Raw genomic sequence first — 18,384 nt, 5'->3', positions numbered from 1 at the left:
AACATGCTATAGCTCAGATTGATTCTTTTTTTGGGTTCATGGCTTTGGTGTAGAGTTTTGTGCCAAATGTAGTGAAAAGTTTGGAAAGCAGCAGTTAAAGCGGGGTAGCATATTGTTTAACGTGAAAAAAAATCTCAATGGCCATCATGTACACCTATACTAACGCAACATTATACAAGAGACTCCCATATTTCTATGTTGAGGATATCATTAAAAGACAAGATAAAAATTGTAATTTACAGTGCAGAAATATACTCCCAGAGCCAGCTGTTCTTATCAAGTCTGTTAAGACTTAATGTGCTGTCATTAGTCACAGTTTGAATTGATTGAATTTAAAATTAATCATTAAGCATTGAAGTTTATTATTGAGCTTGGAAACAATCCCAACTCAAGGTCCAACTCAAGCAGCATCTTCAGTTTGCTCAATCGTCATGGATATTATCCTAATATACTATCACCATGACAACTGAGCAAATCAGCTGATGAGGGCAGTGTGATACAGTTGAAAGTTGTGGATAAACAGGTCAGTTTGGATATGATAAATTATAGTCACTCACAGCCTTTTTCCAGTTGAGATTTGCCAAAGTTAATGATACAATCCTGCATGATGATGACTCTATCTGGCAGTGAGAGTAAAAGTGTCAAGTTCTTTCCAAACAGTGCTGCATATCAGGAGCCAAGCTCTGGAGTTCAGTGTTTTTCGCATGGTTGTCAGTTTGCCTCAACTTTCAAGATACTAAACTGTCAAGGGGCTGAAGGCTTGCAGCAAATGTGGTGTGGAAACTCTTAACCCTGGTTGGCTTTTTTCGTAAATGAGATATAGATAATGGAAGCACCTTGGGGGGCAGCCTGCAAGGCACAGGAGGCTGCAGGGATGTGACAGAGCAAGAAGCAAGAGTACACATACACAGACATACACTGCATGTCCCAATGCAAACAATCAGAATAATACTGCCTACCGAAACAAGCAGCCACCAGTCACACACACCTGCAGCCCCTTTAGTCTGCCACCCACCCTGCATTTAGACAAACAGGTGCTGAACTCACACTACTACTTGTTGTAGTGAACTGTTTGATACTTAAAACTACCCTCCAGTCATGTTGGAAAATATATAAAAAATCAGTTGGAAATACAGAATTGGGTCTGACATGGTTTTTGAACAACAGAAGTCCCATCGCCTGATTTACATGCTTAAAATTATGTATTTTCTCAAGATTCAAGATTAAAGATTAAAGATTAAATTTTATTGTCATTCAGCATAGCATCCAAGATGCAAAGAGAACAAATTTACGAGCAAATTAGATATTGAAGTTGATATGTAACTAATGAATAATTTAAATAACTAATTTCTGGACAGGTATGAAATGTGGAGAATGTAAATGTGCACATAAATACATAATCATAGCAGCTGCCTGATTGAAAAATCCAGAATTTATCAATATGCAAATATTTTTCTTTTAAAAACTTTAATTGCTGGACACAAGATGTCTCCTACTTCACTGAAAATGTCTCAGTGTACACATGTACACTGGAGGTGAGGTTTCCACATTGCATATATATAAACTGCATACTGGATCACAATTGGCTCGTAGGTCTACAACATTTTAGTGTCAAACTCTGCAAATAACATCATTGTGCAAAGTGAAGTTCAAACATCGACCTGAAGTAACAAAAAGCAAAAATAATTTTTGAGTGGAGGGGGACTTGAAATTTCATGCTAATGCTGGATCAGAAACATGAACATACCATGCAGAGCAGGCAGGGACAGTAGATCTTCCTTCATATTATTTTCTGTTTGCTTAAAACATTTATTGATACCATTTATGAATATGCATACTTTGTATCTGACTATTTGTGAATACATACACACTTTATTTATTCATGTGACTGCCATGTAAGTGTGTCAACGGGCTTGAAGGACAGTTTAGATGTTTTCAACTGTGAAAAAGGTACAGCAGCAGTGACAGTGAACGCTTCCCGAGGTTGGCCTAATTATACTGACATTCTCTATGGAGATCTGACTGTCAATTCTCCTCAAAGGCTTCTTTATTGATTTAGATGTACTGCCCAATTACGGCTAGCATCTTTAATTAGTCTATAAGGATGTAGTGGATTTTGCTAAATGCTGTGGAGCACTATTGGAGTTGAGGACGTAAGAGATGGAGATGTTGAGGATTTTTTTCTTTCCTTTTTTGTATTTCTCAGAGGATCACAGCATACTTGGGAGAAGTCAGTGGGAGTCATTTATGCTATAGTGGCATATTTCTTTCAATGGTTGCCATGGAAACTGCCGTGGATCTGCCCATTTTTGGAGGGAGTGTGCAATAGGAATGGTATCTTTAAGGACAGAAATGTGCTATCTGGTGAAATGGATAATTGTTACTCATGCTTAAGCTTGCCAGCTGGAGAAGATGGAAGATGGATGAGGTCTTGAATTAGGAAAACACAAAAACAAGATGGGCATACAGCTGAATCATTGTGTCTTGCTGGCTGGTTGGGTGGATGGTGAAATGGAGATGGATGAAGATACAATAATCAATACGTTATTTTTCATCACTTTGACAGCTTTCCAGTGTCTATTAAATCTCCTTTACAGCCACAGGAATGCTCTATTAAATGTTTTTGGAATTGTGCTTAAACATGGGTCTTATTTTTGTAGTTGTGGCCATTATGATTATTTGTTATTGTAACATTTTATTCACTAACTTAAGGTGAGCTATAGGGATGCAGTGAAATGAGTCACACAGTACAGTCTTAGAATAGAGATCAATTGGGCAAGCACGAACAGCAGTCAGACACCAAACTGATTGTAAACATATGTTCAGTTTGTCTATTTTAGTTTAACAACTTTCTTATCAAGAGAAAGCAATTTTTAAATTTAAAGTCTGGTGCTGAGCTATTTTTATGTTAAACTTGCAGTGAATGGACATTAAAAGTACATTTATTTAGACTGAAAACATGTTGCTTGCTCTTGACCATAAGGCGGTGTCTAACTAATTAAAAACTTCTCAAAGTGTCTGTGCGTTGCTGCTAGAAACGGGGACATTAACCAGACATACCTTTTCCAAAACCTCTGTCCGGCTTTAAAACGCTTTCAGTAAAGTATACAGTAAATCTTAACATCGGTTGTCCACAGTCCATATAGTTTCAGGTCTGTGTTTTACACCAAGAACTCAAAAATAATTTGACCATACAGGTTACAGCTTCTGCCGTCATGCATTTTTTCTTTGGTCTGAATTGTGGAATATGTAGGAAATGTTTACTTTTGCAGTTTTGCACACAGCAATATTTTCTTTTGTTTGTTCCAGACAATTTTACACAGCACAAGGGATGCAGGCCTTGAAAAAATTGGCGTTTGGATACTTGCTGTATGTAACTTACTCTATTAGACCAAGTAACCGCTTTTGAGGTGTTGTTAAAGGCTCAGAGTAAATTCAGTTACCTGCCTGTGCGTTTAGCTTAGCAAGAAGAAGTTGCTCATTTTGCCATCATTGATCTTGTCCCTTGTTTGGTAACAAATAGCTGAAGAAACTTCTGAACTGGATCATCAGTAAACACAGCAGTTCGCACTCACAATGTTTCAAGTCTTTCCAGGCATAAGTGGTTGCTTTTTTATTCCCCTGATACCCATAAAATCCACAAAAATGTTCCTTTCAGGGCTTTTTCCTTTAGTCGCTTCTGAATAAAACGAGAGGGGAAAAGATCCATGCAAAGTTTCCTCAAACAAATCCAACATTGAAGAAGTAAGGAATAAAGAGCTGAAATAAACTGACTCAAACATCTTTAATGTGAACATAAGCTGTATCAGCTTTTCTTTAAAACCAGGTCCAGAGTTCAGTTTGTCCTCTGGGGAATCGCAGTGCTCCAGGCCAGCCAGCTGGCTACCGGCGACTCGATGGCGCTGATTATTTCAGTTTAGGGATGGAGTCCATCTCCCCAATCAGATGCTTCTTTCCTAATGTACTCCCTTGGCATGTGCCGAAAGAGCTGTGTAAACGCTTTTGAGCAAGCAAGGAGTCACCTTCAGGTAGCACACGAGAAAATGTGGCTTTACTTGTTCACCCACCCTCCTTCCATCATCTTTGTCCTCCACCTTCCTTTGCCCACCCTCTGAGTCACGTAATCACATTAATGGGTATGGATGGGAGAGAAAGGAAGGGGTTGTTGGTGAAGAGATGAAGATGGAGGGATGAATGAAGAAGTGCAGTAGAAAAAAAGAGTGAATTAGAAAATTAGACTTATTGGACACTTTTAAAGGGCAGGGTGTGATATGGATATTAGGAACAGGAAATACTGTATAGGTACTGTCATAGGTTCAGCTAACTAAAATGTTATGTGATAATTAGCAATGCCAGTTTTTAATGTCACAAATGTGCTCTGAATGTGTATAGTAGGGTTGCAGCCAATGATGATTTTTTCATTTTCCATTAATCTGCTGATTATTTTCTTGATTCATTTACTTTGTCTCTAAAATGTCAGAAATTTGTGAAAAATACCCATTCAAACTTCTCAATGCCTGAGATGATGTGTTTAAACTTCTGGTTTTATCTAACCATCAAATTGTCATATATTACAAAGATAAGCATCAAATCCTCAAATTTGAGAAGCTTGAACCAGAGACTTTTTGACATTTTTGCTTGAAAGAATTATCGTGGTATTTATACATGTGATAATCCATGTAAAGCGCACATTTCGGACAAAAGACATCTCTAGTCACCTGCAGTAGTGAGCTCAAAATTGTTTAGTAATTCAGCGGGGGCGTTTTGTACTCTTGGCTGGGTGACATTGGCTAGTAGGAGAGGCGGGTGCTGTGCGAACAGATGTCTACAACAGCATTGGGTAAACAAAAACCCAGGCCTGGGCATAATTCTGCCCGGGGGAGATTTACTTCCTCCTCTTCTCCACAATTCCCTCCTCATTACATCAAATTCTCTGTTTTGACATTGTCTCGACTACATCTTTCTGCTTTTCTGTAACTTATTCTCTCCACTACATTATATATAATTGTTGTTGGTATGTATTCAAAACAAATTCCAAATATTAATTTAAAATCACTTATTTGGTGGCAGGAGGAGTCTATGATGGTGATATAACAAACGAGAGAGCAGCAAACTGTCCTATACATTCATGCAGTTATCAACCCTCTCTTCTTTTCTACCCAATTACTAAACTTCACCACACACTGTATGTATCTACACTTTCTAAATCTCACCCCCCTGATTTATAATTTGACATGTATCCTCATGTCACTCTTTGTTCTCGTTCCTGCTTCTTTCCTGTCCACCGGCTCGCTCACTCTGTCCTTCCACTTAATTTCATAACACAAGCTATTAAAACAGAGTCGTTTACAGTTGAAGATAGGCCCATCATAACTATTGGCCTATAGACATGCTACATAATCCATCATCGTCAAAGTCACACTGCCTCACTAGTGTCAGGCAGCGCAGTGTGCACTCATTTGGAATAACACTGAGTAGGTAGAGCACTATTCTTTTATTAATGAGTGTTGAAGGAGAAAACCCTGTATTCCTACAAAATATATTTAGATACTAAACCTTTGTTTTGCCAAAGATCTTGTGGATGGAGTGGATGGTTGGAGTTTCCTGCAACTCACACGTTGTCAGGTTTGGTTAAGGTTTGTAAAGTAGTGTGATTTGGGAAAAATATTAAAAAGCTGCATGCACTTCAAGTTGACCCTCTTAATATTTAATTAAGACCACAATCTTATAAAAAATATTAACAGAATAGTTCAACATACTGTGAGATATGTGTTATGTGAGAAGATCAATGCCACTCTCATGTATGCGTGTTAAGTGTGAAATTAGGACGTTAGCAGCTAGCCTCACTCTCCCCAAAGTAAAAAAAAAATACTAATTAACACATTATATCTAATTTGTTTAATCTGTCATTTTGTGGTTTTAGATTAAGTTACTTTTTTTCAATACCTTGACCGTAAACAGTGGCAGATTCGTTCAATATAACTGTCTCGTTGCTATGCTGCGTAAAAAATATAATCCAGGCGACATCCAGGTGCAGCAAGCTTCCTACAAAAGATACTTTGCCAGTGCATATTTGTTTTATATGAATGTGATTATAGGAAATGGGTTAATATGGGTTAAATTGTAGTGGGGGAAGTGAACGCCATCAAGCTACAGTTAAGTTATAATGAATACAATCTGATGTAGTAACCTTACAGGATGTTTGGTTACTAAAGGTCTGTTAGATTAAGGTATGTCAATTTAAAAAATCTACATTTTAGCCATTTCTCTCTTCCTCTCTCTTGTTTTGTGCCGTGAACCTAAATGATCCAAAGTTGTTAAAAAGAAAAAACCTGAAGTGAAATCCTGAAAATGGAGCTGAGGTTAATAAATATCTCTGATATAACAACCAACAATTACAAGATTCACAAATTCCCTTCTCCTTCCCTCTACATAAGTGGTCATACAGTAAGTGTCCTTGAGCAAGACATTGAATCCTAAATTGTTGTTCATTTGTGTAATGAAGAAAAAAGACTTGGCTAAATATTATATAACATTACAAAGGCAATACCAGTAAATTTGAAAAGAGCATTAAAAAAATAAGAAGAATGTCAGTAAATAAAATAACATGACATTTAAAAGTTGTTAGTAAAGTTTCATGAATCTAAGTGTGTGTAAAAGCATTTTGATATTAGATTTTAGTACACTGGCTTCATGGAGTTCACCAAGAACTGCGTTGTTAAAATGCGTCATACTGAGCAGACTGGTGACAACCTGAGAGCTGATTTGTGACTTTAGGATGCAAGTGTGTATCTTGAGAGCCAGACTGACGCAGGGGGCTGTGCCATCTCCTGGCTATGACACAGAGGGCATTAATTACCATGTCTTTGAGGGGACAATCTAATCTCTGGGACACATGGCACATAAACCTGACTATCCCAGGAGGGATTTGCTGCACCGCTTTCTGACAATTAAAGGCTGCATAGTTCTGGAAAAAGTGATAGTCACAGAGAAGGCAGGTCTACAATGTGTTACAAGCTTAACAGTAAAGTGTTGATTCTGTTTGCATTAGCTGGAAATGTGGCTGAAATTATGAGACATTTGGGGAAATGTGTTAATTGAGACAATGCAATAACTCATTTACCCTTTCCAGTTTTAAAAAGCTCTCAAAACTCACCTTTTTTAAGCTGCTTTTAACTAATACTAAGATCTTAGTCTAAAACTTTCAAAGGAAACTATGTCTTTTTTGTCTTTTATTCTCTGCATTTGTTGTCTACTGTAACACTTTCCTCCCCGATTTGTTTATCTGTGTAGCACGTCTTTGAGGGACTAACCCTAACCCTAACCCTTATATATTTGCTGCTCCCATAGTAGTTAGATTTTTTTTTATTTTTTTGAAGGTGCCTTTACTTTTTTTTTTTTTTTACAGCCCCTTAATACAATTGTATAAAGTTGTCAGTTTATCCAGAAGAGCTAAAAGATAAAGTCTGAGTCTCAAATTACATCACTTCATCTAAAAATTTAAATAAAACAAAAAGTAGTCTGTTAGAAACTGGGCACCTTGAGTTTTTAAAGTGGATGTTGTAGAAAGTGTAGAATTAAGTATTTTTGGAGCATAACCCATAGGGACTGAAAACCAGGACACATCAGTCTCTGCTGTATCAATTTTGACCACTGTTTTTCTTACAATATCTGTCTCTCACCAGTCCCTTAACTTTACAGAAGTGCAATAATGAATTGCTCGAGTTCTGTTTTAAAACATTCCTGTTTTTCTCATTTGGCTGCTGTGCTGTGTTTTGGGCAGTGGTGGACGAAGTACACAGACCACGTACTTGAGTAGAAGTTGAGATACCTAGTGTAAAATATTACTCCAGTAAAAGTGAAAGTGCTCCCTTTAAATGTCGACTTGAGTAAAAGTATAAAAGTACTTGGCTTCAAATGTACTTAAGTATCAAAAGTAAAAGTAATTTGGTGTAATGTAGTTCCAATGTCTTGGTATGTCCTTTATACACTCAATCAAGTCATTTAAGGTTAAAAAGCCCACTAACACCACCCTGAAAACAAAATGTTTTCCATTTGTGATATCTGGTATTGATATCTTTTGAAATGATCATAAGCACATCATACTAAATGGAAATCACCTGATTAGGAATTAATAGGGAGGGGGAAAACCACACTAGACACATATTTCTTTAACTTCCATGTGTTGGCAGGGCAGGCTACTGGACAGCGACACTTTGTCGAATGAATGCTAATAGAGATATGGATGGAGGAGAAGGCAAGTTGGGACAAGTAGCCAGGTAGGGGGCCGGGCCAAAACTGCTCGACACACGATGTGTTCTGATTGGTACACTTGCGGTGCACGTTCATTTGGACCTGTCACAGCAGCTGGTCATGCATGCATGTTGTGGAAAGGAACATTGAAAGGAACGACAGGTTTTTGGAAAGTAGTTGAGTAAAAAGTAAGATTTTCCTCTTCCAAATGTAGTTGAGTCAAAGTATAAAGTCTCACAAAACAATGATACTCAAGTAAAGTACAGATCCGCTAAAAAGTTACTTAAGTACAGTAACGAATTACTTGTACTTCGTTACTGTCCACCACTGGTTTTGGGGTATATTAGAATCTTGATATGTGTATTGTTCTTAGGTGGTCCTTAAAATGCTAGCTCACAATGATTCCACTATAGCATCTTTTATATCATTCTTATTCTTATTTTACAGTTGTGATTTTCTTTCATTTTGATATTATTATTGTGTTGGTTTTCTCTTTTGTGTCGTAGTCTGTAACTAATTGACTAAAACACTCTTGAGGAGATTTTTCAGTGATGCTTCCCTAGTTAAATAAGTATAAATAAATAATGACCGCACCAACAAGTGGTCCCAACATTACTTTGAATCAGTCATAACATATTGCTGATATGTGTGGGTAAAGGTTCTGACTGATTTTCACATGTGCTCTCACATCTTTTCTTTTCACTGATCAACTAATTGTCGTTATTCTCTGTCTCTCCTCCAGGGAGAGCGTCAGGACTCGGATGTCGTTGAGGAAAGAAATGCTCAGGTGCAGCTGGAGAAGGCCAAGGTACTGTCTCACTGTTGCATCATGGTATCACCCGACTCACTGCAGCCCTCGCAGACTCATTTTTCAGAGAGGCTGCTCTCAAGGACATGATTACATCACAGACAGGAAACACAGATATCAGGCCATCGGATTAGCAGAGCAATATTCTGCTATTAAAATGAGTAATTGCAATCTTCAGCCCTGTCATCTCTTTATGTGCTCAATGTCTGCAATAATGAAGAATTCCTACCATGCAGTCATCTTTGTATCTACTGAAACAAAGACGTCTCCAACAGCAGTTCACCCCAAAATGTGATGAATGTGTCTGTTTAGAAACTATAATCATAAGGACAGTAATCTGTAATGTGCAAATGAGATGAGATAAATCACTTAATATAATTTCTCTACTGCTTGTTCCAGCATGTTTTTTTAATTCTTGCACATTTGTTCACATGCAAGTCAAGAGCTCAAATCTAGACTTGCCCTTTAAAATATAATTTGCATTTTTCCTTTATTTATTGGCATACTATGGCAGTGGAGCATAAAGCTTAATGTGCTGCAGCTTAATGAAACACAGGAAAAAAACATATTCACCGCACTTTGACAACACATACTGTACATCACATAAAATGTTGTAAATAAGAAAAGGTCAAATAATAATAATAAGTCCTCTATTTGACAACATGTATGTTTCATAAAGAAATATGCTGCAAATACAGAGATACAAGCAATTATACTGTAGAAATGCTAGAGGTTGCACCAAACAAGTGAAGTCTTACAACACAAAGGACATGTATAGGGGACACTAAGAACTGATGAACAGGCTAGTAATTGGTAAAAGGCTAACAGTGGCAGGTGTATAGACAATACTTCCAATAACAGGAAATTAGAATTCATTGTTGAGTGGCTTTACTTTTAAATTTAACATGTATTGAACTGGCAGCATTTCTGTATTTGCTTGTGTTTTCTTTATTTTTATCCCCCCGTCCCCCGTCCCCTGTTCCCCCCTTGTGCACACCACACAATACTCAAGTTGAAATGGTTTGATGAAGATAATTAAAATTAGAGCCTGATATTTTTATTGTTTATTTTTGTTTTATTTTTATTTTTATGTATGTAAGACACTGCTGGAGAGAAACTGACAAGTTTATCTCTCAAGTTTAAATTTGTCCCATTTAGTGCAAAACTTGATCACAGTTCTTTTAGGAAAAAACAAATCTAAGGGATTCTTGTCAAAAGCTTTACACATTACATCATTTATCTAATGTGTTTACATTAAAAAGGCAAATATCAAACAATATAGTTATCCGATATCAGTACTGGCCTGAAAAAAACTGTATTGATTAGGCTTTAATTAAGTTGTGTAATGCTGACATGCCATGTGAAATATTTGAGGAACAACTGGGGAGTGCATTTGAATGGCAAATATAGTTCCAATACTCCTAAAGCTTTAAAAGTAATAGAGATTGGATATCAGGTCAAGTCAAAGCTGAGCTATTGCAACCTCTGAAATTGTCTCTCAATATCACAGTTAAATGTGCCTCGCACACGCACACACACACACACACACACACACACACACACACACACACAAATGTATTCACTGTTGTTTTTTCTGTAGGCATATGTAATCACCATGAAGGTCAGTAAACAAAAAAAACATTTAAATATTGCAGCTGATATTAAGCTACCCTCTCTTTGCCTTTTAAGCGACGCCTTCTGATACACGTCCCATTGAATATTCAATTAATTCCTCCCCCACAGATTTAATATGCTCCCAATGGGGCTCTGTAATTAAGGCAGCAAGCACAACTCGGCCAGTCCCCTGCTGACCCCATAGTCTCATCTTTCCAAAGTGGAGTAATTAGCAGTTTGATCGGCATGCTACTGACATTTGACTCTGATAGGATTACAACGCCAACAGGTTCTCTATGAGTGGGAAGCATACAGTAGCTACTGTGCGACAAAGAGGAAGCAATCAGTGTTTTTCACAGCAGACATTGTGACTTGATCTATTAGGACAAACACAAATCTCTGTTGTGTTCAAGTGATCTAGTAAGTTAGTATAACGGTAACCGACCAGTGTTGCTGAGACAATGTCCAATTTAGTTTCACAATTCAGCATTGAGGTGGCAAGGACAAATACTTGATAGTCAGTCCATGTCCAATCTAATCTAAATGAGACGCTTGGATTGAATTCAATTTTGGTTTGATACTGGATGAGGGTATGTACAGACACCTGACATTTTGCCTGTTAAACCCCATTACATAATCTATTATGTCCCTTAAGTTATGTGAATTTTTTTATGGTGCATTAATTAATGAATTCAATAATTAGTGAATTTAAAAGCAATAATTTTGTAATGTGTGCACATGAGTAGGAGACCACAAATTAGTAATTTGTGTGCACAAATTTATTCCAGAGTATATTCATTTCTGTGCAAACTTTTTTTTCCCTCCATGACACCTGCATGGGTCCGTATGTCTGGAATGTAAGAGCAGAGTTCAGAATGATACTGCATTTCTCCCTTAAAATGATTTCAGTTTACTAATTGTTAACAATGACCTGCAGAGCTGATTTTGCACATTGTGGCACAATGCAGAATTAAAACATGACACATCCACATATGTTGCAGATTCGCATACAAAACATGACGCACACACTCAGTGGGTATACACAGCATGCATACAGGTATATGGCCATACTCCCAGGCATGCACATCACAATATTATCCTAAATATATAACTGTGTTTGTTTGAAAATAATAGTAACAGCTTTGCACACATTTACATGAGTACAGAAAATGTTTATTGTATCCTCTAGTTGGCAATCCTATCATGATTTAAAATCACATTTGGGCAGATTACAGTGGTTAATGTTGTATTGAAGTGTTTCTACATGAGAATTCTTTATCAGTCTCATTTCACATTAGTTCTGGTTCTTCATTGCTGGCTGTCACTGGATTTTGAAGGATTGTTTTCAATGTACAGATTCAAAATGATGTACTTCATGTAATCATTTGTGAGCAAAATGATTCAATTGTTTGAATATATGTGTGGGTTAAATGTAGGAATGAAGATATTTGAGGAATCCATTAGTAGTTTTGTTATAAATACCTGTCTTGTGTCCCCAGTACAAGCCTGTGGCATTTGCTGTACGTTGCAACTTCTCTTACACGCCAGCAGACGACGACAGCGTCCCCGTGCCAGGCCAGGCTGTCACCTTTGAGGCCAGAGACTTCCTTCATGTCAAAGAGGTTTGAAACAAACACACACACATAAATGAGTTACATAAAAGTGGAGTTATTACCCAAACTTCTCTTATGAGGCATGACATTCTGCATTAAGATTTGGATACACATGGCAGGAAATAAAAGTGACATAAAATGTAATAATGCAATTGCTTATCAGATTTTTTTTTTGCCAATACAAGTTGTAAATATACACTCTCTTTTCTCTTGAAATTACCAGAAATTTAACAATGACTGGTGGATTGGACGGCCGGTGAAGGAGGATGGTGTGGTGGGCTTTGTCCCCAGTCCAGTCAATCTGGAAACCATTCTCATCAGAAGAGAGGTCCAGGCGAGGAAAGCTGCCAAGGCCTTGGCCAAGTACGCACGACATGCTGCTCTTGCCACTAGCTTCAATAGAGAACGGTTGTAGACTACTGTTGCAGACAAGTCTATTGTAGTAGTGTACTGTAATCCAAATGATAATATTCATTGGTCCAATACACATACAAACAAAACATATATCAATAGACTGACCAAAAGGAGAACATTGGACTGTAAATTCAACTTGAAATATTTGTTGTATTTACTCTGAGAGGTTCCACTACCCACTGCAAAATTTCAACTTGACCTAGTTAGTGTGATAGAAACACATCTAGAGGATCTTGTAAATTTGGCTTTGGTGGCAACTGTGTGTTCTGAATCACATCAGGGGATTTACTCTGAAAGCTTTTTACGTGCTGTAGGCCTATAGCAGTATCTTAGAGCACCAGGCACACTGTATGGCACTCTATTTTCAACATGAATGAATAACTGACTGTTAATTCAGGTCATTTGATCACATTTCAGCAAAGCAGCATCTCAAGCTGCTCAAGATATGAACTCAAAGAAATATACCCCCCCTTCACAAGGTCAGTGTATGTGTTTGTGTGTGTGAGTTTGAAATTGTGTTCTCATATCTTTTATTGATTGGTGAATTAACATCAGGTATCTCCTCTGTCTCCAATAGCCAACCAGCAGGTGAAAAAGAAACCGGTAAGTGACTGAATGTTTGTGAACCCACTGTCACTAAACTGTATGTTTGCACTGCAAGCAACTCTGTTTGGTAGTACACTGTATACATTGTCATGCATTAACAAAGCCTCCATGATGTAATTACGCAGCATTAACTGAGATACAATTTAGGGAAAACTCAATAGCCCACCTTTAGTTTTAGACAGATTTAGTGATAAACCTGCATTTTCCATCACTTTGAATGGGCCAAACACATTTCACTGAACCTGGCTTTAACAAAGGTGTTACACTGTGGTATGAGTTTCTGTAATTACAATGTTGTTGATTGGTTTTCAAGGAAGATTTGTGACGAGCAGCCCAGTTTGTCCGAGTCTTGTTTGTTATTGCTTATTGTTAACATGATGGCTGTTTTTTCATTGCTGATATGCTTGTTCATGTATCAGACTACAAGGCATCACGATAAGTGCAGGGGGATTAGTTTTATCACTAGAAGTTATTTTGCTTGTAGTCAGTGTTGCAAGTGATCAAGTTGGCAAATTGGATTCACACATATGCTACAGCAGAGACTTCCTCCTGCAACGTAGCTCCTACTGAAGTGATTAAAATCAGCCTGATGCAAACATCTCCCTGCAGGGATTACAAGGATTTTTTAAATGATGGACACAAGAAAAAAATAAGAAAGAAGGGAGGATGAAAAAATTGGAGGAAGCAAAACAAAAGTTCTGCTCCCAATCATTATTTTATCATACATGATTCAATTGATAAGCAAACACTTGCTACGTCCTTTTCTAAAACCTGGCTTATTGAGACTGTGTTGGACTTTACTATCACATGCATAGACTGATGCAGACTCAGAGAGACTACAGGCAAGGAGGTGGTGCAAAATTGAACTCTTATCAGTGTCCCTCCTTCCTTCCCGGTGAGTCCCCACAAATATTTATCACTGTTGATTATAACCATGCAAAGCCAAATACTGAAAAGGCAGCAGACATTATTTTTAATATTATTTATATTATTTGATGAAATCTCCCTAGATACACCTAAATTCATAATGGGTGATTTTAATAATTGGACCCCCAACCGCACACAAACAACCAGCCATGGGTAAATAAAGGGTCAAAGGAGATACTAAATGAGGAAAATATGCTTTTTACCTTCGGAAGCCTGTAAGATAGGAACAAGATACAGAGGAATGTAAACAATGAGATCTACAAGGTCAAATGATTATCGTGATCCCCCTCCTCAAGGTCCCTTATCCATCCTCTGTTAATGCCTAGAAGCCCATTTCCCTCACCTCTCATGTAAGCAGGCCCTGGTCCCACTACAATTTGCTTATCAGTCTGCGAGAGGGATACACAACGCCATTGTAATGCTTTTAAATGTTCTGTATGTGCATCTGGAGGGTTGTAAAACCATGAGTCCTCTTTGCAGATTTTCCTTCTGCATTTAATACAATCCACTTATCTAATCCTGACTGAAAGAGTGAAAGAGCAGTTTGGACTGGACTCAAAACTAATCACATGAATTTTAGATTTCCATATGGGCAGATCTCCAAGGGTAAGGGTAGGCAACACCATGTCAGAGGTGTGCTTTACCTCTATTGGCAAACCACAGGGCAGTGTGCTCTCACCTTTGCTAAATTTTATACAAGGACTGTTGCTGAGGCAGATACCCTGGACATCATGTAATAAAGTATGTGGATGACATTACTTTGGTCAGCCTACTGGAGCAGGATGAAGTGGTCCAGTTAGATGACTTTGTCAACTTCTGTGATGCCTCACAAATCTGAACACATCCAAGAACAAAAAAAACTGATTTTAGATTTAAGATGTGATGCTCAACCACCCACTCTAGCATCAGAGGAGAGGAGACAGGGGCATTTACTTTCTTAGAAAACTGAATTTGATATGATAACAAAATTATCTCTATATTTTAACAAATCTTTGACTGAAAGCATCCTTTGTTATTGGTTGCTGGTATGTCCGATCCAAAATCACTCACAACAACAAATTAGGAAAATTTGTGAAGACCTGTGGGAAAATGAGAGGGGTGCAGCAGGCTGACCTCTACCATCTGTACCTGACCAGGCTGACTGAGAAGGAAGACATGGTCTGAATGGGTAAATCTCATTCGGTTCCAGCCACTCCTTTCTGCTCAGAAGAATAAATACCCCAAGATCAGAACCAACCAAGCAAAAACCTCATTCATTCCCATGGCAATTATTCAATTAAACAAGATGTGGTAGCCATGGGGAGTCTGGGGAACTACAATTTAGTGTTAGAGGGTATAGAAGACAAAGACTAAGAGATGTGATATACATGGATACATAGAGGATGTGCAGTGTACTCATATTTTTACATTTATTTTTTCAGTTGCTTGTGTACAGTTATTGACTTGCATTTTAAATACTGTGATGATACTGTTTGTATAAAACAATCTTGGACTATTGTTGTGTTTGTTTATCTGATGTGATTTGAATGTGTTTATATGTTCAGTGCTGTACCATAAATTGCCTCTTGGATGACGTTTAAGATTCTTAAGTTGAAGTCTACTGTGGGTCATTATTAAAAAAAGTAGTATTCTTGGAGCGCCCTGTTGGATGAAGGGACTTGCATATCTCTTTTCATTTTTGTAAATGACCAGGAGTTGTGTCTTGACAAGAATCCAGTGTGTATGTGTTAACCACAGAAAGACCTAGAGTTCATCATCCTGCAGCACAGTGGTTGATTACATAAGATAAAATCCATGAACCCAGTGATGGATGCAACTATTATGCTCTGTGTTTTAGACATAAATCACCCTCAGTTTAGAGCTGGAGTCAATTGGGAACCTTTGAATGTCTTTCTGACCACTGTATATGCTACACATTATACTGTATCTGTCTGTTTATTAAACAATCACATTGTTAGAGAAACAATGAAACTACAGAAATACAACTGAGATTGACATTTTTGACAGTTAATGTACATCATGAACTCAGGCTTTTCAACTTTTCAAAAAATGAACATATTTTCATTCTTCTTGCTTGTAGTGTAAACATGCATTCACAGTTAGATGAGATATACTGTATGACATATACTGAATTAAACCTGTGTTTCTGTGTGGGTTTAGGGGGAGCAGGTGGCTATGTATGATGTAGTGCCTACAATGCGTCCTGTGGTTCTAATGGGACCATCACTGAAGGGCTTAGAGGTAAGTCTGCTTCTCACACATTTTAATCTTAGCACTTAATTAATGACTTTTGACATTTTGTTGGGCCTAAGATGTAAAGCTGGGAAACTTAATCGAGATTTAAATATGTGTGTGTGTGTGTGTGTAATGTGTTGAATGTGATGGGTATTTCTATTTGAAATCCATGACTTTTGTTTAATTTCAGGTTACAGATATGATGCAAAAAGCACTATTTGACTATTTAAAACACAGATTTGAAGGCAGGTAAGTTCTGATTAAATTCTTCAGTGTTGCGTTTAAGTCGAAAATAAAACATAATAGAAATCATACCTGTGTATTAATGCCTGTTACCTTGTCTGTTCTCCAGAATCACTATTACACGGGTCACAGCAGACATCTCTCTGGCTAAACGATCCATTCTCAACAACCCTGGAAAAAAGGCCTTAATGGACCGGTCGAACACCCGCTCCAATTTAGGTACATATCTTTACTGCATCATCCCAGTCTGGGACCAATAGTTGTGATAAATTATCTTAAGCACCTTTTTTATCAGTTTGGAGCAAGATTGTTGCCGTTTACTACACCCCAGCCACCAGGACAATTAAAATAGTATCAGTAACAGAAAAGTACCCTAAATTGATTTCTGAATTAACTTCTGAAATAATTTTCTTTAACTGTGTTGGCTTTCTTGCACTCATTGTGTTGTCCCTTGAGGCAGACCTCACCCATTTGGAGCAATAATTAGGTTAAAATAAAACAAGCAGCTGTTACTTTCTGATCTAGGTGTGTCAGACTTGCTCTATTTCTTTATCTCATTAAAACTTTTCAGTTTGTGTTCACAGTATTTTTGTATATATCCTGCATAAATAAGCCCTCATTCCAAGAGAATAATCTTAGAAATCACTTCATGCACCACAGGTAAAGATGATAAAAAGAATATTTTGATATTTTGTAAAATACACTTATTTGCTTTCTTGAAGAGAGATAGATGAGAAGATCAATATCACTCTCATATCTGTCCTTTGAAGACAGACAGTAGCTGGTTAGTGTTTTTAGCACAAGACTGGAAACAGTCCAAAGGTTAAAGAAATCTGTTTACGAACACCTCTAAAGCTCTCTAATTACCATGTTATATTTTGGGTGTGCTGTTTCAGCCTAGCTCTCGTCTTTATGCTAAGCTAAGCTGCTGGCTGTACAATAGCTTCATGTTTAGCATACTAACAAGATAGTGTTATGGATCTTCTCATCTGACCCTCAGCAAGAAAGCAAATAAATTGAAATATTCCCTGAAGCACAAAATAGATGACAGATTAACATTTGAGACATATGAAGGTTGTTGAATAGTGTCAGTGAGGATTGAATGGCGAGACATTTACTGCATTTTTCTTGGGAATTTGCTATCTTTGCCCCAGAGTCAGTGTCCAGTAGACCATTTCTAAATTCCCCAGTTGGTTAGAACAAGAATGGATGGGGGATAAGATTTACTTAGTTTTCTCTACTCTTGTCTTTCTCATTGCTCTCTCATCCCAGATGCTGCCGGTATGTATGACTGAAAGCACTGGTAGTTCATCTGTGTTTTAATACTCCAAGTACCTTTCTTTCTTTCCTTCCTTCCTTCCTTCCTTCCTTCCTTCCTCCCTTCCTTCCTTCCTTCCCTCCTTCCTTCCCTCCCTCCCTCTGTCCATTACCTCATATCTGCACCATCATCCACTGTTCTGACACTGTTGAATGTGTAAACATATACAACTGTTTAAAGTTGGATTGAACTTTTGAAGATTATGTGTTTTAGATGTGTAAGATGTAATATTAGTGAGCAATACCACATCAGCTGAAGGGACAGACATTCACAGCCATGCTTTTTCCATGACTTGTGTTCCTGCCCTCACTTAAGTGGCCAGTCTTACAGAGTACAGCATATCCTGGTTCTTC

The 18,384-nt window shown here is 37.7% G+C and overlaps 1 protein-coding gene across 1 annotated transcript in view; it reads left to right on the top strand.

Annotated features, from left to right (window-relative positions):
* cacnb2b (calcium channel, voltage-dependent, beta 2b) overlaps positions 1 to 18,384 on the top strand; it is a 32,346-nt gene that overhangs the window by 9,357 nt on the left and 4,605 nt on the right. The window contains exons 2-10 of the mRNA XM_053330747.1: positions 8,996 to 9,061; positions 12,175 to 12,297; positions 12,512 to 12,651; positions 13,120 to 13,181; positions 13,280 to 13,305; positions 16,396 to 16,476; positions 16,661 to 16,719; positions 16,823 to 16,932; positions 17,986 to 17,994. Of these exons, the coding sequence (XP_053186722.1) occupies positions 8,996 to 9,061; positions 12,175 to 12,297; positions 12,512 to 12,651; positions 13,120 to 13,181; positions 13,280 to 13,305; positions 16,396 to 16,476; positions 16,661 to 16,719; positions 16,823 to 16,932; positions 17,986 to 17,994 (676 nt within the window). The remainder of the gene's footprint in view (positions 1 to 8,995; positions 9,062 to 12,174; positions 12,298 to 12,511; positions 12,652 to 13,119; positions 13,182 to 13,279; positions 13,306 to 16,395; positions 16,477 to 16,660; positions 16,720 to 16,822; positions 16,933 to 17,985; positions 17,995 to 18,384) is intronic.

The sequence above is a fragment of the Scomber japonicus genome, chromosome 12 (genome assembly GCF_027409825.1).
Source record: "Scomber japonicus isolate fScoJap1 chromosome 12, fScoJap1.pri, whole genome shotgun sequence".
NCBI classification, from domain to species: domain Eukaryota; kingdom Metazoa; phylum Chordata; class Actinopteri; order Scombriformes; family Scombridae; genus Scomber; species Scomber japonicus.
Note: the sequence above shows the minus strand (reverse complement) of the source record. Positions and strands in the feature narration are given on the sequence as shown.